At 40.0% G+C, this 26,985-nt stretch overlaps 1 protein-coding gene across 1 annotated transcript; it reads left to right on the forward strand.

Moving 5' to 3' along the window:
• Positions 1 to 13,803: 13,803 nt before the first annotated feature.
• Positions 13,804 to 22,162, forward strand: CSLD1 (cellulose synthase-like D1). Its single transcript, XM_088953240.1, has 4 exons — positions 13,804 to 14,701; positions 17,061 to 17,871; positions 18,768 to 19,543; positions 20,854 to 22,162. The coding sequence occupies exons 1-4, from the start codon at positions 14,025 to 14,027 to the stop codon at positions 21,821 to 21,823; spliced, it is 3,234 nt and encodes a 1,077-aa protein (XP_088809366.1). The 5' UTR covers positions 13,804 to 14,024; the 3' UTR covers positions 21,824 to 22,162.
• Positions 22,163 to 26,985: the final 4,823 nt, after the last annotated feature.

Consider the following 26,985-nt stretch of genomic DNA (forward strand, 5'->3'; position numbering starts at 1 on the left):
AAATTAATTATAGCAAAAGTGAAAAAAAAGAGATTAACCAAAAATCCATGAAAAATAAAAAAATAATAAATAATAAAATAATAATAAAATAAATAAGTCGAAAAGTAAAAAAATCAGTTCAAGTTAATCAAGAATTAAAAGTCCAAAAACAAAAAAAATTAATAACTAATAATTAAATAGTGAAAAATCATAAATAAAGAAAATCCAAAATAATAAAATAATAAAAGAAAAAGAAACAACAACAAGAAGAAAATAAAAAAATGAGAATAAAAAAGAGATAAAAGGAAAGAAAAGAGAAAAAAATAAAAAAAGATAAGGGAAATATCAAAGAATAAAAATAAAATTAAAAATAAAAGTAAAAAATTTCAAAAAATAATAAAAAATTCGAAGAGAGAGAGAGAGAGAGTGTGTGTGTGTAGTAACATGATCGGTTTCAAAAAAGTCAAAATTTTCAAAAAAAAATTAATAAAGAAGGGAGTTGCTAAATAAGTTATGTTGATAGGAGGACACCATTGGAAATCTTAAATCTCCGATCCTTCGTGTAGTAATTCGATCAGTTTCTCGAGCCATGGCAAAAGACTCGGTCAAGAATAATCCTACAACTGCCTCTTCATCCGTAGGTTTTTCTGTTTCGGCAGACCCAAGCATACCAGCCTCAACTCCATATACTGTTTACCTCAAACTTCAAGAGAAGTTCGAGGATGTAAAAGCCCAGTTCGTAGCTTTCCGCAAAGAGCATAACCAATCAGCGCCACTTCCTTCCTCTTCTAGAAATCCAAGTACCCAACCACCGATATCAAGAACCTCCCATGCCCTTACGCCTCCCAACACATCAACTGCATTCCCACCCTTCATTCCATGCACCTCCTCTCACGTTCACTGCGTCATCACACCAACCCCCACCCAAACTAGCTTTCAACTTTGCGGAGCACCACTGCGAGCCTCCACCTCAACCAACCTTCACCTTTGGTGAACAATCCCACTGGCAACCCCCGCATTAGCCAACTTTTAGCTTCCCAGGGCAATCCTATGCTCGACCCTCTCCAACCATCTTTAGAGAAGATGATCCCGAATTTGCTACACCACCTACCCTGTTCCAAACCCCCCTCAAGGATGATGTGGAAAGACAAAAGGAAGAAATTAGGCAAGTAAAGGGGGTTCACAATTTGGGAATCATAGATTTTAAGGAGTTATGCTTGTACCCAGATGCCAAATTGCCTGAGAAGTTCAAGATGCCCAATTTTGAGAAATATGCTGGAAAAGGTTGTCCACAAACTCACTTAAAAATCTTTTGTGGGGACATGTTTCAGTATGGTTCCGATGAGAAACTTTTGATCTAGATGTTCTAGAAAAGCTTGACTGGGAGTGCTAGAATGTGGTTTGCTAATTTGGAGGAAGAGAAAAAGAAGTTATAGAAACGAGTATTTGAAGCATTCTTAGACCACTTCTCTTTTAACTGAAATTAGTGCTAGATCAAGTAGATCTTGAGTCTATGACTCAGAATCCTGAAGAATCTTTCATAGATTATGCCTATCGGTGGCGTGAAATGGCATCCAAACTGCGACACCCCATGCCCAAGGAAGAAATGGTTAGGTTTTTTGTCAAGACTTTGAAAGATCCCTACCATACTCCATTGGCTGCACAACCAACCGCTTAAGGACTTCGGTGAAGTGGTGAAAGGAGCTGTCAGAATTGAAGAATCTATTAAACATGGTCGAATTAATCCATTGATGATAGGGGTAGGAGCATCCACCTCTGGAACAAAGAAGTTTGGAACCAAGCATCAAGGAGGAAGTGAAGTACAGTTCATATCTGGCCACCCAGTTAACTTTGTAGCTACAACTTCATCTAATCCTTCATTTAGGGTGCCTACTTCAGTGCGTCCACAATCACGACAACAATAACATACCCCAAAAGCGCAACAAACTCCCCAAATAGAAAAGGAGTTGTCACCACTTCCTTGTTCATGCTCTCAGTTGTTACCTGCCTTGCTTAATGATGGATATTTGGAATTGTTTGAAGAAAGGCCTCCCTTGGTGCGTAAGCCAAAGTATTATGATGAGAATGCCTTTTGTGACTATCATAGAAACCCAACGCATATCACTGACAATTTCCATCAACTCAAGATTGTAGTTCAAAAGCTAATCGATCAAGGTCTCATTGCATTTCCTGAGCCTCATGAGTAACCTTTGAGCTAAGTTGTTCTCCCTTTTGTCAACATGTTTTGATTGTTGTCTGTGGCCAATGTTGGGTATTATCTCTGAGACAGGGGGTCAATGCTCTCTACCCTGCCTCCAACCATCGAGAGTCTCCTTTTGTTTTTGCATCTAGTTTGTTATTCTCTTTTCTTTGCCATTCTAAGGCAATTTGAACAACGTCCAGCCTGATCCCTTTCAAAGGGGTACTAGAGCAGCCCATCTCATGGGTCCGACCACTTCCATAAAAAAATATTATTTTCCCCCATTTCTCTTTCCCTCGCCTGAGATGCTTACTCATAAGAGAGTGATTAGTCCATTCTGGATTGTATATCCGCAGAAGGTAGAGTTTGCCTCCTCTCAAAGTTTCGAAAGCATGCCTGAAGAAAAGTTAGTTGAACTTCCTGGTAACCTCCCAGCCCGTAATAAAGCCGTCATCTTTGACCAAACTAGGGCAGAATTGTAGCCACCAAAGAATGCTACATTCCTCTTGAATAATGCCTGAGCCGGCATAAAATAAAGGCACCATCCTAACCTTGGTCGTTCTTCTTTCCTCAATAATCCCTTGAATTTACAAAAGTCGCTAGTTAACCAGTTGACCTTATGCATTAGACATTTTTCCGGCAAATTAGCCAAACCCAAAGGATACACCTCATGGATCATTAAAGGGCTAAAAAAAAAGGAAAAATAGAGAGAAAAAAAAAAAGAGAAAGAAGGAGAATATCCAAGGAGGCTTTGCTCAACACATACTATGCTCAACATATGCTTTTTCAATATGTGACATGCAATCAATAATGAAATGAAGGGAGGCCATCATTGACTACTTGTTTGACATTGTGTAGTAAAAACCCTTAGTTGGCCCTTTGAGCCTCCTGCCAGACTTTTCTACACAATAAACACTTTCTAGCAAGTGGGTGTCAAAACAAGTGGAATGCGATTAGAGCAATCGAGCAAGAGCTTAAAGAAAAGGAGAAAAGAAAAAAAGGGAGAAAAATGAAAAATAAATGGAAGATAAGTGCAAAAAAGGATAAAAAAAATCAAGGAATTGTTGACAATTTTGCTAAAAATGAAATACTCAAGGAAATTGGGGCAAGGAAGATCAATTCAGAAGTTGAATTTTCAAACGAAAAATCAAGAAGCAATCAGGAGAAACTGGGGCAGTTAATATGATTTTATCATTATGGGAGCTTTTATGATGACACCCATATTTAGTTTTGATTTTCCTTACCCATTTACATTTTGTCCCAAAATAAAGTCCTCATTGATCAATAAGAAGGCACGATTCATGTTGGTGAAGAATATGAAAAGCCTTGAAAAAAAATAAAGAAAAGAAAAAAAAATGATGATGAAAATATAATGATTTCCCAAGAGGTGATCCAGGTATCTGATGCCTCCTATCAATTGTTATTTGGGCCTTTTAACCCATCATTTGTGACCTTTCCATACCATGTTTCGTCCTAATGAGCAAGATCTCATCGATCTTTGAAAAATTGACAAATCAGCACTAGACAGACCTATTTGGCCAGCGATGAAGGATCATAGTTGTTATTTGCCCATTGAAGTATCAGCTTCATAGCCCACCATTTTTGTTAACCAGAAAAAAAGAGAGAGAGAGAAGAAGAAAACAAAAATTAAAAGAAAAAACTGGGGCATACCCCCTCTTCTTTTGTGAATGTTGTTCTTATAGTGAATCCCTTGTTTAATAACTTACATTTCTATCACACATGCTTTTGAACTCAATGAGTTTTAAGGGACGATCCTGAAGAGAGGATACACACTCTCATCTAATGCGAACCAGAAATATACCATTTGGACATAATCACTTTCATATGAATTGAGGTCGAAGCCACTTTTGCCTTTAGGTTTTAAAGATTTTCCTTCTTACCATCGTCATATTTCGTGCCCTTGTGCATTGCTCAGATATTTGAATCCCTCCTGTACCACGGTTTAAGAAGATGTTTTGACATTTTCAGTACATACCCATTTTTATCTTGGCATTACCATCACATCATATCCTTTTCTATGTTGGTTATTCCAAGCTCTTTTGTGCAAATCATTGCCTTATTCTTCAAAAAATCTTTTAAGTGTTTATTTTGCACCTCGGTGTTCTGCTTCATGATTCTATAATTTTATTGAAGATTTGTCAGTTAAAGTATTTGAATTCCAAATTTCATCGATGATATTCATTAAAATTTCATCGGTCATGTCAGCCTCTATGCCTTGACCCGCGTCTATCTTCTGTTGGTCATGTCAGCCTCTATGCTTTGACCCACGTCTATCTTCCATTGGTCATGTCAGCTTCCATGCTTTGACTCAGGTAAGAAATTCCGTTGGTCATGTTAGTCTCTATGCTTTGACCCATGTCTGTCTTCCGTTGGTCATGTCAGCGTCTATGCTTTGATCCACGTATGTCTTCTGTTAGTCATGTCAACCTCTATGCTTTGACCTGCGTCTGTCTTCCTTTGGTCATGTTAGCCTCTATGCTTTGGCCCACGTCAAAAATTCCATTGGTCATGTCAGCCTCTATGCTTTGGCCCGCGTCTGTCTTTTGTTAGTCATGTCAGCCTCTATGCTTTGACCCACGTCTATCTTCCGTTGGTCATGTCAGCCTCCATGCTTTGACCCGTGTCAGAAATCCCGTTTGTAAATCTCCTTTCTTCCACCAACACTAGTTTTAATTGAATAAACAGATATGATATAAATGGTAATAAAAATTAGAAAAAACAACAAAAAAAATAAAAAAAAGAAAGAAGAAACAATGAAATGAATAATAAATAATATTTGAAACTCTTATTTTACATTGTGTTGTGTCAAAAAGAAGTTATTAAAATCTTTCAAAATGTTCTAAAAAAACTAAAAAAAAAAAAACTAAAGAATATTTGTTAGTGTTTTATGATGGTGCTTTGCAAGAATTTTGAACCTTTGTCTTAATGAATGATTTGTTTGTCTCTAACATGTTTTTCTTAGTGATAGATTTACTTTGGTCCAATTTTTCGTAGTTTTATCCTAGATCCAGTTTTAGCATTTTTATCCCAAATCTAGCTTTATCAGTTTTATCTTAGAACTAGTTTTCATTGACCTGCATCAAAAAATTCCGTTGGTCATGTCAGTCTCTATGCTTTGACCAACGTTAGAAAATTCTGTTGGTCATGTCAACTTCTATGTTTTGACCCACGTTAATAATTTTCTTAGTTTTATCCCATATCCAGTTTCTGTATATTTACCCTAATTCTATAAGTTTTTTGATACCTTGGAGGGGTCATTTTTCAAAATAAATAGTTTTCATATTATTGGTTGTTTTTATTGTTTTCTTTTACGGCAAATGTACCCTGATTCCAAAGGTTCTTGATACCTAGGAATGGTCACTTTGCTAAGAATAAAATGGCCTGAACATGATGAAACAATGCTACATGGGAACTCCCTTTCGTCCCACTCCTCCTTCCTCATCTTGCCCCTCTTCCAAGCCCCCCTTCACAAAAGTCTTTGTGTGCTTCTTTCAGTCTTTGTTGTTTCGTAGTTTCCTACCTTACAACAAAGAGGGGTAGCTATCAGCACCCGATTTTTGCTCGGTCTACCACCTGAGCCTCCTATCCACCTCAAACACCCGATCATACCATTCCGACCTCTCTGAAACACCCCAAAATCTAGAAAACCCAAATTTCACCCCGAGAGCCCTCAGATCTATCGTTAAACCTACCCGATACCTATCTGATGGTCTCCGATCGACCCTCACTTACACCTCAACCAATAGATCAGACACAACCATCAGGCTTGACACATTTCGAAACACCTACCCATGAAATTTGAACTCAAGATTCCTTCGTTAACCCGTCCATCAAACAAAGATTCCATTTTGACCTTTCTCGCACCCACAACCCATATCCACTTGATCCAAGCGCTTCTAAACCAATCAAACTTTTCCAATCAGCCTAGAATACCAAAAGACCCCTACATATGAAATTCCATCCCAAAATACCTTCATTTACCCTCGATCACACAGATTCTATTTCGAGGCTCCAGATTGACTAGATCCAAATCTGCTCGATCCAGGCCCAATTGGCTCAATCTTATTTAACCAATCATCTCAAACTACCCAAAAACCCCATATGGAGAAAGATTCCATTTTGAGCCCCCAAATTAAACGAATCGAACCCTTTCTAGATCTACTCAATCTGGGCCTAGTCAGGCCAATTTGACCCCACCAATCGAAAAAGAATGTCTAAAAACCCCACCCCATGAAATTTGATTCAAAACTACACCGGTTTGCCTCTTCATCCAAAAAGGTTATATTTTGACCAATCTCACTAGCCCTCATGCATCGAAACCCTCTTTGTGGGTATACCAATCTCGACCCTTCAATTTTTGACACAGAATCTTAGCCATCCATCCTAATCCCGGTTTGACCAACCTTTTCCTAAATTACAAAATTACCCTCAATTTTGATAAAATTACAAAAATACCCCCTGGCGCCATTTAAAAGAGACCGATTCCTTCATTTTCACCCTAAGGCGGAGAAAGGGGAAGAGATGACTGTTCATCATCTTCAACCTTCAAACCCAAACCAGAGGGGTAGCGACTAGAGATTCGTCTTCCTCCGATTCCTTCCGCCCTCTTATTCTTCGATCCTTCTCCTATGTTCTCCACCTCCCTCACTATCTTTTCTCTCGCTAGTGAGCTACTGTTCACCTTCTCCTCAGTCGAAAACAAGGGAGTTGCAGCGGCGATTTTCTCCCCTTCATTCCCATTCGAATCCACTGGAAACCCTACGGTTTGGTCACCAGTTAGCCCCTTCATCCCACGCTGCTTTTCTATCATCTGGTCACCAGTTAGCCCCCTCCCCTTAGCTTCATCCTCACGGCTGGCGGAGAAGAGCCTGTGGTAGCAGCAACGGTAAGCTTAAATGTGAATCTCCGGAGGCATCATCTTCATATCGTTCTCTCGATCGTAATCAGCGTTTTCTATTACCGTTTGAAAGCAAATATACCAAAAGGAGTTGAGAATCCCCCGCAACAGCGATTGATTCTAGGCCAACATATAGTAAATCTTGTCATTCTCTCCTACAATAGTTTCTCTTTTAGTTATTTTTTTCGACATTGTCTTTGTCTGATATTTGAATCGATTGCAAGTTGTGTGGAGTGAGGTTTGGCGGAGTTGGTAATCGACTCCGTTGAACCAGCTCCCGTAGGTTTCAGTACTAGTTATGGGTTTTTTTTTTTCGTTTATTGATTTATTGCTATTTTTTATAACTGATTTATTTTGCTGATAATTTCTTTCATGGTGGAACTGTGGTATGATGATAGTGGATTAATCAGTCTATTTCTTTCCTCTCTATTTATCTATTTATCTGAATTTGGGTTGGATAGGGGGATGAGATAGGGGTGTCTTCGTATAATACCATATCAAAGATAAAAGAGGAGAGGGTAGAGGGTATTCGATCTTTTGTAGATTAGAAGAGTGAAGAGGGATAAGGTCGGTGAAACCAGGGTATACTTAAAATGAACAAACACCGATATCCGGTTTTTGCAGTTTAGAAGAGTGAAGAGGGATTATGTTGGTGAAAATAGAGCACACTTGAAGTAAAGTAATGGCAATAACATGAAATTAAAAAATAAAATAAAATAAGTAATAATAAAAGAGAAAAGAGAAAAAAAAAAAAGAACAAAAAACTATAATCGTAGGTTTAGTTAACAAATCTAGTTTTTTTAGTTTGGTAAGTAGAATATATTTGCAAAAGGGGAAATAAGCTCTAAAAAATATAATAATAAAAAATGAAAAATAAATAAAAAGAAAATATTAAAAAAATATAAAAATATAAAAGATGCAAAGAAAGCAAAAAATATATTTAAGGAGGTTTTTCTTATGATGCTTCGCTTCTCATTTGTGTTGCTAATTATGCTTTTTATCAATTGAATAATTGCTTATTTATGCTTGTTGTTATGCCATGCGGGCCCCACCTATTGGACTTGGGAGAGGGGTGCCTAACCCCTTCCCTCTCCCATCCGAGACTTATCCAAATTGGTGTAGCTAATGCTTGGGCTTTGGAGTCACTGTTAAACCGAACGCATTTTTCGATATTGATTTTAGACGTCCCATCACCTCCAATTCCGTATTTGATGGGTGGCGGCTCAATTTTCAGCCCAAGTGGTAACTGAGCCTGGTTTTTCCGATGTTCACAACCATCACCTAGAAGTCTAGTTGGTTTTAGTAAAAATCCTCAAGGTGTTGCTTGAAGTAGAATACGTAGGCTAGGGTTGCCCAAATTGCCTCTATAAAAGTATTGTGTGCATTGTTCTTTTTGTTTTCCTTGTGCTTTATTTTGTTCTTGCTTTAGTTCCTATGGTTTTACATTTGCAATTATTCTTTACATTATTGTTCATTTACTTTTATTTGTTGTAATATATTGTGAGTTGTATTCATTACTGAAGTTATTTGATTCACATATTATTATCATTATCTATTTAATTACATTGTATTGTTCTTATTGTTGATTCAAAAGTGTTGTTCATATTATTTGTTGAATCTTCTAGTTCCATTTCTTTAATCATTGTGCACATACACTCTAAGCGAGTCCAATCCGACCAAGACACGGGTCTCTCGCTATAAGAAGGTATTCCATGCTCAAGGTAAGGGACCCTCAGCTCTGGACACCCATACTGCTACTTAGCTTGGACCAGCATCCCTATACCTCGGCCCAGCCATCCATCACCTCTTACTGACTTGAGTGTTGGAATACCAACCTGGGGATAACTCCTCGAGCCTCTGACTTCTCCTTTCTTGATCACAGGTCTTGAAGCGCAGCCGCGTCCATATACACCACCCTGTTGGCAAGGACTATTTGGTTGCTCTCCTCAGCTTGTGCACCACCTTGGATTAAGCAACAATAGATTGGCGCCGTCTGTGGGAAATGCACAAAAAGCCTTTCCCGAAAATCTTTCATTCCTCACTACACAATCAAGAAAAGTGATCAAGATGCTCAAGAACCATTTCGAATGATCAACAGGTCGATCCCCATCTCGAGAATCTCGGCATCGCAGCCCTCCGCATCAAGAAATTCCACAGCCTCCAGCTGCGGTTGATCCTGTACAGTTCTGAGCAATGCAAGAGAGTCGATAAGATCTTCGAGATGATGCAGACACTAGGATCTGTGGCACCGTCTAGCTGGGCCGTCCCCCTCATGCCCCAACGCATACAAATGACGATCCTCATCCCAAGGACCCCAAAATGTGCTGGTTGGAAAGGAGGGGAGTGCGGTCCAAGCTTGAGAAGCAAAGACACAACAGGGAGGTCCGCCTCCATGGCCCGCTCCCATGAGCCCGACAACCGCACACACGCACCACTTCACACACACTGCGTAAAATGCGTTACACCGCCGCGCTACATCGCCGTGCTACACAGTTGCACTACACAGCCGCGCTACACCGTAGCTTGACGCACCTCGCCGACTCAATTGATCTTTGAATGGCCTGAGCCCATGATGCATAGCTCGATAGCATATCACTGACCAACTTGACTCGGCTATCCACAGACCAAGCCTAAGGTGGAGAAGAACACCCTCGCCCATCAAGGCTTGAGGGCAGTCATTAAACTCCACTCACCCACTGACTAACAGTCGGTCAAAGTTAGTTGAGCAACGGCCAACCCTTAAAGGGCCCCAAAAGCTCCCGAGACCAAAAACTGAGCATCCCAAAGATGAAAACTCGGAATATACTCCGGCTCCACTAGCCGGAGATTGAAGATCTCGGTCAACCCCAGACCTCGACCAAGGTAAGGCCGAGGAACCAAAAAAAAATGATGTATGTATGCACAAAAGTTTAGAACAAAAATGTTTCATTAAGTTAAGCCATCAGTACAGTAGGTTAAAGCTCGGTATACTGAGCTATTATAAGAACAGGAAAAAACAAAGAACCTCGTTGCCATTCAATCCTTGGCAGGGGGAACAGCGGCCTCGTCACCGTCCTCACCATCTTCACCATCCTTTCCCCCATCGACCTCCCCATCAATGAGATTGTTCGAAGCTGGTGGAGCGTCTAAGTCATACGCCTCCCAAATCTGTGCAATCTCACTCAGCTCTGGGCAGTGATGTAGAGCCCTCCTGCGGAAGACGTTGAATCCAACTTCAAAGGAAGCCGAGGCATACTGGTCCATCTCTTGTTGGAGCTCTATCGAGGCCTTGTATTGATCTATCGCCTCCTCGGCGGCCTCCTGCCTTAGTCGCTCCTTCCTTGCCTTCAGCTCGGTGATCTCTTGCCTTAGGCCTCGCACTACGTTCGCCTGCTAAGCCAATTGGGCCTTCAGCTCAGCCACCTCCTTCTCCAGTGCAGTTGATTGCTCCCTTGCTGCCCGAAGCTTGACCTCCCACTAGCATCAGAAACCCTTCATCGGCACCCGACCAAGCTAAGCCCCTAACTTCGGAGCTCGACACACCATGGTCGAGCATTACAGTGGCCTCAACACCGAATCTCGGCCTCCTACCGGCATTAGAAAGCCCTTCCTTGGTACCCAACCAAGCTAAGCCCTCGACTTCGGAGCTCGGCACACCATGGTCGAGCATCACAGTGGCCTCAACACCGAAGCTCGACCTCCATCGGCATCAGAAAGCCCTTCCTCGACACCCGACCGAGCTAAGCCCCTGACTCTGGAGCTCAGCGCACCATGGCGGAGAATCACAATGGCTTCAACATCGAAGCTCGGCCTCCACCAGGAATTAGAAAGCCCTTCCTCGACACCTGGTCGAGCTAAGCGACCATGCAGCATTTCAGTCGAGGAACGAAGTGCCCTTCCTCAGCTCCACTAGGAAGATGGACCTCGAAGCTTATCTTGACACCTCGACGCCCTGCCAAGCTACACGACCACATAACACTTTGGCCGATCACTCCCCTCCTCGGCTCCAGAATTAGGGGAGTGGTGTTTGGATTCCGAAGTTAGAATTCTTGGAGTTCTGCAGCCGACCATTGAAGGACTCCCCGACTACAGCCCACATTGCGCGGACCTCACTTTCTAGCAAACATCGAGGAACATCAAGTGGACTAGACGCTCAAATAGACTTCAACTAGACTTCGACTTGGAGTTCTTTAGCCGAGGAACAAGGTGCCTCGTCACGCTACACCTCGGTCGAACACCTCAAGCCTTGACTTCAGAACTGGGGGAGTGGTGTTTGGGTCATGGCTAAGCTGGTCCAGAGAGACATGTGGCCGCCCTGTCACCGCCCGGTCAGCCCAGGCATGTCAGCATAGCTCGGCCAGCTCCGCAGCATGCACTCTTTCTGCGACCTAGGTTGGGTTATGCTATTACTATGGCCCCCCATCTTATCCCCTCAGTCATGTTAGCTACCCGTGGCACGAATAAACATAACTACGAATAAAGAGGAGTAAGGAAGACAACTTCATCGGGTATTAGTACTCTATCACAAATACCTTGGCGGCTTACCTCATCCTGACAACCCCAGGAGCCCAATCCAACCACAACACGGGGTCCGCAACTATAAGAAGGTATTCCATGCTCAAGGTAAGGGACCCCTAACTTCGAACACCCATATTGCTACTTAGCTCGGACTAGCACCCTTATTGCTCGGTCTGACCATCTACCACATTCTACTGACTTGAGCGTCGGAGTGCCTATCCGGGGATAACTCCTCGGGCCTCTGACTTCTCCTTTCTTGATCACAAGTCTTGTAGCACGGACTCGTCCTTATAGCTTGACACCACCCTGTTGGCAAGGACTATGTGATTGCTCTTCTCAATTCATGCATCACCTCGGATTGAACAGCATTAATCCTCATAGATTATATGCGCTACAGATCTCCTTCATCAATCATTCGTCAAATCCAAAAAATGCTCTCAATATTTTAACTGAATTACCATCTTTTCAATCAACCTTGGGCATCCACGATTGACAATTGTTTGAATGCCATCCTTAGATAATGGTTTAAAAATCTTGATCATGCGCAAAGCTTAATAAGGATTTCTTAAGTAGTTCAAGTCCTTGCAATCAATGATAATGGCAAGGCTGTCTCCACCCTAAGCTTGGTCTTGGCTATGGCCAAAGAGGCTTCAATAGTTTTGGCATATTTCAAATTATAATTTCATCATTGTCGACAAAAGCAAAAAGTTACAGCATTGGAAGAGTAGTCTTGGAGAAGGGTATGTCGGGTGAAGCAAAAGTTTGGTATATTTCTACTAAAAAAATTGGAATTTTATGCTTTAATGGTTGTAAGGGTCTTTTTATAATTTTAAATTTTCTATTATTGAAAATGTAAGGGAAGGGAGGTGTTTATACCTTTTTCCAAAACAATGGGAGAGGTTTTTGTTAGTGTCATAATATAAAGGAAGTTTATATGATTTCCAAAATATCTAGAAGTTTTATATTTTTCCATATAATTTAATGTATGTAAAATTTTAGTTAAATTGAAATGGATATAAATATAAATAAAGTTAATAAAGTAATGGAGAGGAGAGAATTAATGGCATTTGTTATTGAAGGAGATTTAGTGACATAATTAATGATGAGAGTTAAATTAAAGTAGTTAACGAGAAAGAGGATAGAGAGAGAGAGAGTAAATTGTGAGTTAACGAGGAGAGATAGGTCTTAAATGTGATTGACCAATTGAGTTATTTTGTTCAATTTTAAAATAAAAAAAATAAGATGAGAAAAAAAGGGTCTTTCAAAAGCAATTAGAAAGTAGAAATATACCAACTTGTCACATTCTATTTTAGTATATGTTTGGTATAATTTCCATTTATTCACTAATCGTTTGTATTTGATTTGTTTGCAAAACTGAATAATGAAACAATTTATTGACAAATGCCACTAGACACCACATCAGTATAACAGTGAATAAATGTCTAACCGTTGGACGAAGCATTAAAATGAAGCTTCCCCCAACTGTAGGCATGCACATAAACTAAGGCCAACTTTTGCAAATTTCTATGCCTACGAATCAGCATAATAGGCTAAATGCTGAAATGGTGTCTATGTGACAGTATTTATTAAAAAAATGCCCACGTTTCTAAACATGACCTTAATGTATACAAATTATAGATAAGGAGACACTTAACCTCATGTTGATGCCTTTTGGCTTTGGGAGAATAACCAATCAGCCCATATCAGAATTTTGTAGTCCCAAAGTATAGGGTGAATGCATCCTGACCGTGAATTGATGCCAAATTCACAGGCAGGATGTGGTTTATAGGGGGGGAGGGCTGGAATTCAGAACTCTGCATCGGATGTATCGTACTTCTCCGTTTGGCTTTTGGTCTCAGAAAAATAGGCATCTTCTGATTGATCAAGAGAGAGAATTTGAAAAAACACCTAGATTCTCTAAGTGAAATTAACTCGACAGGGAGTGAAACAAAGAGAAAAAGGGGTATTGAAGTCCAAGAGAAGACAAACCAAAGGAAGGTGGCGATTGTGCAAATTTGACTTAGTATTAGGATGTTGGACCTCTCAACCAAATCCACAATTCGAACGCAAAATTAAAAATAAAAAAAGCCACAAATTCCAACGCACATACCGGGGGTTCGTGCGAGTTTTGTATTCGTTCTTAACCAATCAATTCCCCTTTCCCCCTCGTTTCTCGTAAATAAAACCAAATTGGGTTTCCGTATCATCCATGGTTTGCACTGTCGATGACCTTTCTCCGGTCTTTCTCAAATCTCCAAATGACATCTCTCTTTAATCTACAATGGCTTCATTTTTCTGCTGGATAAACTCTTAACATGATAAACTGATTGATTATAATGAGAATCTCAAGATCTTCATCAACTCAAATAACCACGATGGCATCATCAACTAGCCCAACCATGATAAACTGATTGGTGTCAAGTAACCACGATGGCATCATCGACTAGCCCAACCAAGATGTCGTCGTCATCCTCCGCAGGACGTCCACCAACAGCTTTGAAATTTGCCCGACGAACATCCAGCGGCCGTATCGTTAGCCTCTCTCGGGACGAAGACGTAGACGGTTTTGGTGAGTATGGAAACTCCAATGACTATATTGATTACGCCGTACTAATGCCTCCGACACCGGACAACCAGCCCACGGCTGCAGGCGGCAGTGGTGCAATTGCCGGTGCATCCAGTGCTTCTTCCATGTCGTCTGACCGGCAACACCACCACCCCCAGTCTAAACCTGATGAACTTGGTTCATACGGGCAAGGGACTATTTTTGGAGGGGAAGCATCAAGACGGGTTGGAATGAACAGAAGAGGTGCAGAGGAGGAAGGTGGTGGTGGTGGTGGTGGAGGATTAGGCAAAAAGATGGATAGAAGAATGTCATTTGTGAAAACGAACAAGTCTATGTTGTTGAGAAGCCAAACGGGGGATTTCGATCACAATCGTTGGTTGTTCGAGACCAAGGGAACGTATGGGATTGGGAATGCATATTGGTCACAAGACGATGAATTTGGTGATGACGGAGGGATGTCAATGTCTGATTTTATGGATAAACCTTGGAAGCCGCTTACCAGGAAGATCAATGTCCCTTCTTCCATCCTCAGCCCTTATAGGTATGCATTTAATGCTCTCTTCCCCTTTCATGTTTGGGAAATTGTCTGAAACTCACCATGACTCCTCATCATTTCTCTTAAATTCAGGGTAACTTTTCAAAATGTCCAAGAACCCCATGTCATGAGTTGATGTTAAATAGACTAAGGAATGTTGGTAGATTACTATTTTACCCTTTATTCTTTTATAAATGGAGCGCTTTTGATTCAAACAAAATTCATTGGACACTCCATATCTACTTGCCATACAACTATTACTATATCCCTTTTAATTTCAAATGTAACAAGAAATGAAATCAAGAAAAGATCAATGGTTAAGAAGAGGACATGTGGCTATGTAGGACCCAAAGTCCACTTCTATCAGATGTCCGTTAGAACAAAGGTGTATTGAATAAAAGTTAGACTGACATAAAAATATGCTTAATAAGGTTGATATGCCATTTGGGGGCATTTTGGTCATAAAATTTACATTTATGCTAACATGGATAATTTCTGTCAATGGACACTAACAGTGCTTTGACAGATGGTGAATTTTGAAAAACAATAAGTCATTGACATGGGTTTCTTTGGACATTTTGAAAAGTTATAGTGAGTTTAAGAGAAATGCTAAAAAGCCATGGCGAGTTTTAAATGATTTCCCTTCAATCTTTTTATCAGTTTATATATTACTAATTGTTAGATTAAGACTTCACAATTAATAAAATTATTAATGAATTAAAAAAGATGAAAATAATAATTAAATTAGTAAAAAATTCAAATAGTATATTTTATTAGTCTAGAAAATATTTTTTTATTAATTTAAAAACCATTTAAAAATAATAAAAGTCAATAATGTTAATGGATATTTGTCAAAAAAAAAAAACTTGTGAATAAAAATTGATAACTAAGAAAAACATAATAACAATTGCAATCAATTTAATGTGATATAAAAATAACATAAACTAATGTAAAATAATTAAATTTAATAGAAATAGTAGAAATTTTTACCTTTTTAAATTAATTAAATAAAAATATAATTAATTATTTTTATTTGATTCAAACTTGTTTGATCCAATTAGGAATGTCGTATTGCTTCAGTTTCACTTAACAAAGCTTATGCATGGCATGAGTCCTTACTCATGTAATTGTAAATGTAAATTTTGCCCCATAAATAATTTGGTATTACATCTCTCAAAGGAGTGGTGCAAATAGTTAGAACTTTTTTTTTTTTTTTTGCATTGTACAAGGTGCAATTTTATACGGCTCATGATGCAATATTACAACTCAGTGAATTTTATAGTTTTTTTTGTTTAGCGCATTTCTTGTTGGGGGTCAACTATGATACTAGAAAGACATGATACTCAAAAAATCTAGTCAATCAACTGGTACTATTATAGTGGTAAATCTGGTGATATTCATCAAAACTTAAGGGGGGGTTTGATTTCTTCCGGTATGTCTTTCCAACATCACAGATTTACCTTTGTTGTATTAATTGTACTAGTAAGAAAACCCATGCAAAGCATAGGGTTGAATAGAAATTTGGTTAAGTTTGAGTTGGCAAATTTGGGTTTTGACATCAACCTAGGTTTGGTCTTGTGTTAGCACTTACCCTTATCCAATCCATCTGATTATAACCCATGCATTATTTGAGAGAACCAAGGGATTACAATGGGGGAGAGGGAGATGTTACAAACATTGACTACTTAAGTGTGTGTATGAATGAGAGAGAGAGAGAGAGAGTAATTTAAGAATGATGAGTAAATTAATACTAAGAGAGTTTTGTGAGACTAGGTTTTCAAATTATGAAATTCCGAAACGTATTTGTAAGTTGAAATTTATGAGACTTTATGATGGGAATATAAAGTATGTTTTAAATATTCAATGTGTTAAAGTTTGGCTCAAAGCTCGAAAATAAATAAATATATATATGATATAGAATATAAAAATATATTTTATAATATGTATGTATGCATGTATATATGTATGTATGTATGTGTTAAATGAGCCAAATTCGCGAGCTTTCGAACTAAACTTTTTATTGGTCGAGCTCGAGCTCAAATAACTAATCGAGCTTGATTAGAATTGAACTTGAATCGAACCTAATCGAATTTGAGCCTATACTATTCGATTAGAACTCTATTCGATTACAGCCCTATGGAGGAACCAGGGGAGCCATGACCCCTGCTATGACTGAAAAAACTTCATATATATTACACTCTCCCACGTATATTTTCCCCCTCCTCTACTCCCCCGCCTCAATGGTTGGCCGGTTGCCCCCCCCCCCCCCCCCCAATGGCCTATCACATTTATTCTCCCCCCACCCCCACCCAATCCAATTTAAGTTTTGGCCCCTTCATAAAAGAATTCTTGCATGCATGAACAGGCTTCTGGTTGGAGTCCGTCTGATAGCACTGTTACTATTTCTGACGTGGCGAGTGAGAAACCCTAACCCAGAAGCGATGTGGCTGTGGGGCATGTCTATAGTGTGTGAAATATGGTTCGCTTTCTCATGGATACTGGACCAAATGCCCAAGCTGAATCCCATCAATCGAGCCACTGACCTGGCTGCTCTTCGTGACAAGTTCGAACAACCCTCACACTCAAACCCACAAGGCAAGTCCGATCTACCTGGGGTCGATATTTTCGTTTCCACAGCCGATCCAGAGAAAGAACCACCTCTCGTCACAGCCAACACCATCCTATCGATCTTAGCAGCAGATTACCCAGTTGAGAAGCTTTCTTGTTACATTTCAGACGATGGTGGTGCCATCCTTACTTTCGAAGCCATGGCTGAGGCTGTCAACTTTGCCGAGGTGTGGGTACCCTTCTGCCGTAAGCACAATATTGAGCCTCGTAATCCTGATAGTTACTTCTCCATTAAGACAGACCCCACTAAGAATAAGAAGAAACCTGATTTTGTTAAGGACCGGCGTTGGATTAAGAGGGAGTATGATGAGTTCAAGGTCAGGATTAATGGTCTACCTGATGTGATAAAGAAACGTTGCCGCGCCTACAATAAAAAGGAAGAGGCCAACGAGCGGAAGTTGGCTAAGGAAAAGAATGGTGGTGTTGCACCTACTGAACCCATCACCGTCCCTAAGGCCACTTGGATGGCCGATGGAACACATTGGCCCGGGACCTGGTATGAACCTAGTTCTGATCACAAGAAGGGAGACCATGCTGGGATTTTACAGGTAAAAGCCCTTTACTTCATACTTCAGTTCAATCAATCATGTCATTTTTTTCCTTTCTTTCTTTTCTTTCTATGGCCCTTGTTTTCTTAAATTTTAAAGTTCCATTGACCCAGGGCCCCGTTTGGTGCATCTTTTCACATGGTCTGTCAGCTATTTATAAGCCTGACGGACCATGATTTGGTCTTTTCTCGTTTGGTTTGCAGTAAATTTAACTGTCAAAAGCCAATGTGCTGAAAAGATGCAAGAAGCTCAAAACGGGCAATTTTCAAAAACTCAAAATGGAGCTTTTGCGTTTTTTTCTTCTATTTGTCTTCGTGCTAAAAGACGCACGAAAAGATATGCCTTAACCAAATGGGCTTTAGGCTGCTCATAACTTAATGCAAATGCTCAATGCGTCTTTTGACCGTTAGAGCTACCAGAAGTTCTTCTTAAAAAAACATGCCAAACGGCCCCCAATTTATCCATGTTCTTATTTCAAAAACATGTGAGACCCACAAAAAAATCCAATTTTCATGTATCATTTAAGGGTAAATAATAAAAGAAATAAATGATCAAAGGGAAAATCTATAATATCGAAAAGACATCATAGGAAAAAGGCTTTTATTTGACCGATCACAACTGACCCTCTATGAATCTTGATGAAAACCCACCTGATTGATTTCTACTTTTATGATGTCGGTTGATTGATTGGTTGTAAGTTTTTCGAGTATCATATCTTTCCGGCACCATAGCTAAACCCATGGTCAAAAATGACTTTGCAAGGTACATTTACCCCAATAAATTAAACACAAAGGAAGATGGATAAGTGAACTTACTATACCTAATTATAGTGATAGAATATTACAAGCCTGCTCACAGATACTTGAATTTCCCATACATGATGCATGGATGGATAGGTGATGAGCAAAGTTCCTGACAGTGATCCAGTGTATGGAAACCCAGATGAAAAAGTGTTGGACTTCACTGGTGTTGATATTCGCATACCCATGTTTGCCTATGTCTCCCGTGAGAAGCGCCCAGGTTATGATCATAACAAAAAGGCTGGTGCCATGAACGCCCTGGTTCGAGCTTCAGCCATACTCTCTAATGGCCCTTTCATTCTGAACCTCGACTGTGATCACTACATATACAACTCGCTTGCCCTTCGCGAGGGCATGTGCTTCATGATGGACCGTGGTGGAGACCGCATTTGCTACATTCAGTTCCCACAACGGTTCGAAGGAATTGATCCATCTGATCGTTATGCCAACCATAACACTGTCTTCTTTGATGGCAATATGAGAGCTCTGGATGGCCTCCAGGGCCCCGTATATGTTGGCACTGGATGCCTGTTCCGAAGGTATGCCTTGTATGGTTTCCAACCTCCACGAGCCAATGAGTACTCTGGCTTATTTGGTCAGAACAAGAAACCAGCCGCTAATATTTCAACCCAATCAGAGGAAGAAGAATCAGACGCACACCTACTCACAGGACATCCAGATTTGAACTTGCCTAAGAAGTTTGGGAACTCGAGTATGTTCACTGACTCGATAGCTGTGGCTGAGTTCCAAGGACGACCGCTTGCCGATCACTTGTCCGTAAAGAATGGCCGACCTCCAGGCGCACTACTCGCTCCCCGCCCACCGCTCGATGCCCAAACAGTTGCTGAAGCTATTGCCGTCATCTCCTGCTGGTACGATTCCATTTCATGTATTTCTGTGTTTAATGGTGTTAGGAAAACAAATTTTGATGAAGTTAGTCAGACTACATTTTCCTGATTAGGGATGGCAAAATAGGTGGAGTTGTTGATTAATAAAACCCAAAAACCTAATGAAAATCCCTATTCAACTCCAAATTTCCCTAAATATAAAGCCTTACTTGGCTCCCTTGACCTCCCCCCAACTAGGGCTGTCAATGGGTTTGGTCTGACCCGACGGACTTGAACTGATTGGGCCAGTTCTGGTTCTGGGAATTGGAACCGATGAATCAGTTTTCAGTCCCGATATAGGATCCCGATTACTATTGGTTTGGAATCGGTTCCACCTAGTCTCGAAATATATATGTAATATATATCAAACATGAATATTTATTTCGATTGGTTCGGTTCTGGGTCCAAAAATTACAAACCCTATCAAGTCTGGATTCAGGTCCTCAACATTTCATGTTGGGCTCATTCCGGTTCAAGCTGGTTCTGACCCATACCTGACCTATTGATAGCTCTACTCCCAACCCTCATTGTGCACCAAATCTATAGTGGGTTGGATTTTCCTTCACGGAAACGTAAAACCTAGGGTTGCAACTTGGGCGGGCCTAACATGATCCCGAATCGACCCAACCCAAAATTTTACATGGGTTGGGCTTGGATTTTCAGTCCTCGGGCTAGGCTCGGTCTAAGCCTTTAGGTAGCTCTAATCCGACCCAAATATATACATACATATATGCATACATACATAAATATATCTGTAAATATTTACATAAATGCATATATACATATATAATTTTAGAGTGGCTTTATTGACCAACCCGAGCCTAGCCTGAGCCCAAATCCAACCCGAGTGAATCAAATTACAATACGGGTTGGGCTTGGGTTAAGAAGTTCGGTTTTGACCTCGGGCTTGGGCCTTAAGCCAAAATTTTAGGGTTGAGCCTAGGTTTGACCACAAACCCAGCCTAACCCACCTGACTTGCACCCCTAGTAAAACCTTCATGACCCTAATGTGCCATATATAAGTTATAAACAAGTAAAATAATATGAATAAATATCAAAATTTCCAATTATTTGATTAAAACATGTAAAATCTCAAGACGGGTAGAGGTGGGTACGGGTGGGTAGAGGTGGGTACGGGTAGAAGTAGCCATCCCTAAGTGAGATTGATAAACATTGTTAATGAATTAATTTTGTATTGAGCTTGATAATGTTGATGAGTGGAGCCTCTATCAAACCAAGTCTCAACTTGAATGAAAAATGACTCTATCCCAATTTTGCACTATAATACTATACAGGTATGAGGACAAGACAGAATGGGGGGAAAGAATAGGTTGGATCTATGGGTCGGTTACAGAGGACGTGGTAACTGGATACCGCATGCACAATCGTGGATGGCGTTCAATCTATTGCATCACTAAGCGTGATGCCTTCCGCGGCACAGCCCCCATCAATCTCACAGATCGTCTACACCAGGTCCTTCGCTGGGCCACAGGGTCTGTCGAGATCTTCTTCTCTCGCAACAATGCCTTCCTTGCTAGCCCACGCCTCAAGTTCCTACAGCGCATTGCCTACCTCAACGTCGGTATTTACCCTTTCACCTCAATCTTCCTTGTTGTCTACTGTTTCCTTCCTGCTCTCTCCCTTTTCTCTGGACACTTCATTGTTGAAAATCTCAATGTAAGCTTCCTCCTTTACCTCCTTTCCATCACTATCACCCTCTGCCTCCTCTCTCTCCTGGAGATCAAATGGTCTGGTGTGTCTCTTGAAGACTGGTGGCGCAACGAACAGTTTTGGCTCATCGGCGGGACCAGTGCCCATCTGGCTGCCGTCCTTCAGGGCCTCTTGAAGGTCATTGCCGGCATTGATATCTCATTCACATTAACATCCAAGTCTGCTGCCGAGGACGATGATGACATATATGCTGACCTCTATGTTGTCAAATGGACTAGTCTCTTCATAATGCCTCTAACAATCATGGTGGTTAACCTTGTAGCCATCGTCATGGGATTCGCAAGGACAATCTACAGTGTTATCCCACAATGGAATAAGCTGTTTGGTGGGGTCTTCTTCAGCTTCTGGGTGTTGGCTCACATGTACCCATTTGCAAAAGGGCTGATGGGAAGGAAAGGAAGGATGCCAACCATTGTTTACGTCTGGTCTGGTCTTGTCACAATTACAGTCTCTTTGCTTTGGATATCAATAAGTCCTCCAGATGATGGGAATAACAGTGCCGCCATGCCGGACGTTAACGTTGATATAGGCTAAATACATCAAGTATAGAGAAACTGGAATTACGAGCCAAGAGATCTAGAGTGGGAAGGAAAGACTCGTATTAATTATTGGATGTTGATGTTGTTGTTGTCTCATCAATTTCCAACTCTTGTAGAACAAAACATGCATCAAACATAAGAAATAGTGACTAATTTAAATTAATGTAATGTGATCTTGAATTTTGTATCACATTTATTATTTTACATTTACTTTTTTTTTGTATTTTTAATTTGTTTCTATAATGTGTTCTAACTATTAGACATTGTAGGTCCTCACTCCGATAGAAAGATGTGGTTTCACTTTATTATGAATAATAATTAATTTCTTTTATTATTTTATGTGTCCTTGGTGTGTTTCTATGAATTTCCTATACTCTTACATTATTGGATTATATGTGACAAACTGATGTAGTACAGGAAGAGTTCGAATCTGCGCCCCACCGCTTGGCACCCCAAAAACGTCCCACACAATAGAAACCCATTGTGTTTGCGTATCCTCCCATAGGCATGCCCCCCTTAATGGGACGGCTGTTAGTTCATTCCGTTAACTTCAAATTTCACTAAAAGTCCAAAATGATAATCCCACTCATAATCTTTCATCTCTTGATCTGCCTTGTGTAACCCTGAACCCTGCACCTCTTCCTCCATTGGAGCTTGGCGAGAAATTTGACACTAAAGACCGTTCTGACAGACACACCAGAGGTATTCCCCGTCCCTCTCAACCAGTAAGTAGTGAAAAGGAATGTTGAGGTCTCACAGCAACCACCCACAATATAAAATCACAAAGTATTTGAAATAACATCCACGATTCTCGTTTTAAACAGTTAATTATGCAGTAATTTAACCTTTCTAATTCAATAAAGTTAGCTATTAAGGAGCCAAGGAATTAATTTCTTGTTATCCCATGTTCATTTTATTACTCCAAAACCTGCATCTAAACAGATTGGACAAGTTCAAGGTATGGAACAAAAATTAAACTATGCAATTATGGTTGAAAACTTAATATTGAGGATAAACAAAAATTAAACTCCTCTCACAAGGGTTACCGCTACTATGATGTGAACATTGGTCGTCTATATATTAGTCACCATGTTGTCTTTGATAAACAATCTTTTCTGGGTTTGCCACTGCCGACATCCTCTCATGGTTCCAATACTGATGGTGTCGCATTGTTTCGAGTATGTACAAATCTGCAAAAGGCTTCTGCTCCTGCATTGGTTGAAAATTCCGTTCAGTTCACAATCTTCTCCTTCGAAGTCATCACCCAAATCTGCCATTGTGGCCTCTGAACCCAGCTAGGACAATTGATACTCTAACTCTAGAGGTATCGGATCTGCTACTATGGCTTTGGATCCCATGTCGGATGGTTGCAACTCACCTCGCACTCGCCCCCAGACATGGCTAGTTCAAGATCTCTTAGACACCACTTAACCACTTCCTACTTCTGCTGGGCGAACTCATTCGATGGTCACCCGATCCATGAGTTCCACATCTTCTCTAGCTACTCGGTATTCTCTTCCTCTTTGCTTTAATGCATCCATTGTTGCTGCTGAGTCTAAGCCCACTACTTACTTCCAAACCCCAAACATCGTCATTGGTGTGATGTTATGTCCAAAGAATTCCAGGACCTCGTTCACAATGGAACTTGGGACCTCATACCATATCATTCATCCATGAATGTGGTTGGCTCTAAGTGGGTATATAAGATTAAAAGGATACCATATGGATCTGTGAATCAATATAAAGCTCGGTTAGTCGCTCAAGGCTTCACTCAAATATCGGGTGTCAATTTTTTTGACACTTTCAATCTTATCGTTAAACCCACTACCATCCACACAATTTTGTCTCTCACGGTGTCTCATTGGTGGGTCATTCGCCAGCTGGACTTTGACAATGCCTTCCTTAGTGGGCTTGTCATAGAAAATATTTATATGAGGCAGTCTAAGGGTTTTGAAGGTGTTGGTCGCCCTTCTCGTATGTGCAAACTATCGAAGGCTCTCTATGTGCTTTGACAGGCTCCCCGGGCTTGGTTCTCATGACTCAGCACTAAACTTGTTGAATTAGGTTTCTGCACTTCACGTTATGATCCCTCTCAATTCATTTATTCCCGCGGTGATCATCATATTTATTTGTTGTTATTGCGGATGATGTGATACTCACTAGCACTTATCTGACTCTCATACAATCCTTGGTGAACAGTCTGGGGCATATCTTCCAACTTAAGGATCTTGGAGCCCTACATTATTTCTTGGGTATTGAAACCCACAAAGATGAAACTACCCTTTGCTTTGCCAACACCGATATATCATTGATCTACTAAATTGTGCAAGGCTTAATGGCGGCATCTACTAAGATCTCAAGACTTCATGGCTCTCCTCTCTCTGACCCTTCTCAGTATAGGAGTATTGTTGGAGGTCTGTAGTATCTTACTCTCACTCATCTTGACATCAGCTTTGCAGTTAACAAGGCTTGCCAGTTTCTACATAATCCCATAGACAAACACTGGGTAGTAGTCAATATGCATCATTTGGTATCATAAACGTACCTTAGATCATGCGTTGTTTTTCTCTTCTCAATCCTCTACCGATCTTACTACCTTCACCAATGCTGATTGGGCCGGGTGCCCTGATGATCACCGATCTAATAGGGGTAATTGTATCTACCTCGGCTCTCACCTTGTTAGTTGGAGTGGCAAGAAGCAACAAACCATTGCAAGATCTAGTACGAAGGCTAAGTTCCGATCTCTTGCCAATACCATTACTGAATTACTTTGGTTGCAGTCCCTCTTGACAGATCTCAAGATTTGTCTCCCCTCGGCTCCATCTCTTTATTGTGATAATGTAGGTGCTTGCTACCTTGCTGCTCACCTGATCTTTCATGCACATACTCGCCATATTGAGGTCGATTTTCACTTCCTTCAGGATCATCTTCCCAAGAGATCACTTCAGCTTCATCATATTCAGTCTCTTGGGCAGCTCGCTGACATCTTCACCAAGCTCCTCTCCTCATTTTACATCAATATTACACAAACTGCATGTGCTTCCTATGCCAACATTCGGTTGAGGGGGCATATTGAGAATAATAATGCCACATCATCAAAGGTTGCCACATCACCAAAGACTGCCAAGTCAACAGATATGCGATTTAAACCTAATCTCAGTTTTATCACATATCTCTTCTAGAGATAGAATTCTACTAACATCTTTCTTATGTTGATAAACTCTATCATATAGAGTTCAGTGTAAACTAATCTCTTAGGTTGAGTGTTGTACCCAAACTCTATCATATAGAGTTCAGTCCACTCATTCGAACCATTTTATACAATTCAAGCTTCCGCTATTCTTTAACTTTAAACAACATCCAGATGAGCTATATAGTGTCCCAATCCCATTAAGAACAAATCATTATCATCACAATCAGATCCTAATTGGACTAGAAGATGGAAATTTATATATATCATAAAAAGAAAAAGAAAACAAAGAATTTGGTGAACCAATGAAGAACACCTTGTGATGTACCCTGCTAGGAAGCCTTGTCAAAACTGTAGTTGGAACTTCTTCAAAATTCTTGATCGTTTGTACAAGTTACAATTATTGAGGTTGTAATGACATGCTATCAACACCATAGTTTAAAATTAATTATGCAACTTTTTCCAAAAACCTCTTCTAGTCCATAGTTCTTAGTTAAAGCAAGATGAAATCAATTAGCTCTTGGAATTCATGAAGGCAAGGTGTTTCATAGTCATTCATGTGCACAATATCTTACCATATCATTTAACACATTGTAGAAAGTTTCAAGTTTCATTCTTTTTTTTAGACTAGTATGGACAAGTTTATACTTGTCATTTAGAGATAGTATGTCTAACCATTAATTTCTAAGATTTCATTCAAGGCATGTCTCCTTTGCAAGTTCAACTAGCTTAGGTGAGCATTTAGGACAGAAAATTGATTTGTACGTTATAGGAAAAGAAAGTGAAACAAGGGAGGTATAATAATGATTAGGAAGCCTTAAATAAGATTGCAGACAAATTGGGACCACTCCAAGACACATAATAAGCTCAGATGATATCACTAATCCAACGGAGTAATCAATTACCAAGTTAGTGATAGCGTAGAACTTCTGTTCTGGTTCGAATTTACCAAATTAGCGCCAACACAGAATTTCCACCTTAGTTCGAATTTACCAAGTAGCACCAACACGGAGTTTCTATCTTAGTTCGAATTTACCAAGCTAGTGTCAATGCAGTACTTCTATTTTAGTTCATAATTACCAAATTAGTATTAGATCATGATTTCCAAAATTTTGTTCAATTAGGACTTTCCTTTTGAAGAGTTTTAGTAGGATATTATTATGGAGTGTTTTCATAGATTAGGAAGTTTTCTTGTAGGAGCAGCCATAAGGGTGTGTGCCTATATAAAAAGTAGCTAGGGGAAGGCTAAGGGAGTTTTTGATATTGAATTTTCTCTTAATTATTCAATGAAGAATTCCTCTTCCTAATAGTTTGATTTCTGTTCTTTTCTTTGAAACTTTTCTCAATGTGTTTTGTTTTCATATTGCGCTATAGGATCTACCTTTAATTTAAAAACTTCTCTGCCCACATCAACATCTTCATTCTCAAAGGTAAAATAATGATTAGTTGCAGCCAGATTTAATATATTGTGTGGTGGTATGCTGAAAACAGGTTTGTTAGTGGTGTGAAATTATTATTTTATCTCATTATGTTGCTAAAAGTTGGTTTAAAAATTTGGGAGCATCATAGATGCATCTGAAAGAGGTGAGATTAAACCAAATGGCTTGGTTCCACCTAAATTTTGGACCAAAACAAAAATCTGGGCCAACCAAATTGAATCACCAATAGCCAAACCAGAGACTTTCAGTTTATTAAACTAAGATGGTTGCAATCAAATGATCACATCAACTACTTTTGGCCTTTATGGCAGTTTATATGGTCATCACCATCTCTAGCTAGGGATGAATAACCTTTTGCTAAGTTGAAAGAAATAAATGCATGGATGAACCATATCTTTTCCATAGCTTCTGTCAATATTGCCCAAACTCCTTGCATCCACAAAAATCCTCACTTTGATTTCAAACTTCCCAAATTCAGTTTTGAGTGGAAGAGAAATCCAACCCCCCATAAATAGTCCATCATATAAT

The sequence above is a fragment of the Nelumbo lutea genome, chromosome 7 (genome assembly GCF_056320005.1).
Source record: "Nelumbo lutea isolate HS-2025 chromosome 7, American lotus-T2T, whole genome shotgun sequence".
NCBI classification, from domain to species: Eukaryota; Viridiplantae; Streptophyta; class Magnoliopsida; order Proteales; family Nelumbonaceae; genus Nelumbo; species Nelumbo lutea.

What these genes read in the sequence shown, in the direction of transcription:
- CSLD1 (XM_088953240.1), top strand. Translation starts at nt 14,025, where the DNA reads ATGGCATCATCGACTAGCCCAACCAAGATGTCGTCGTCATCCTCCGCA. An exon ending in TCCATCCTCAGCCCTTATAG is followed by an intron (nt 14,702 to 17,060) that starts GTATGCATTTAA and finishes ATGCATGAACAG; the next exon opens with GCTTCTGGTTGGAGTCCGTC. An exon ending in ATTGCCGTCATCTCCTGCTG is followed by an intron (nt 19,544 to 20,853) that starts GTACGATTCCAT and finishes AATACTATACAG; the next exon opens with GTATGAGGACAAGACAGAAT.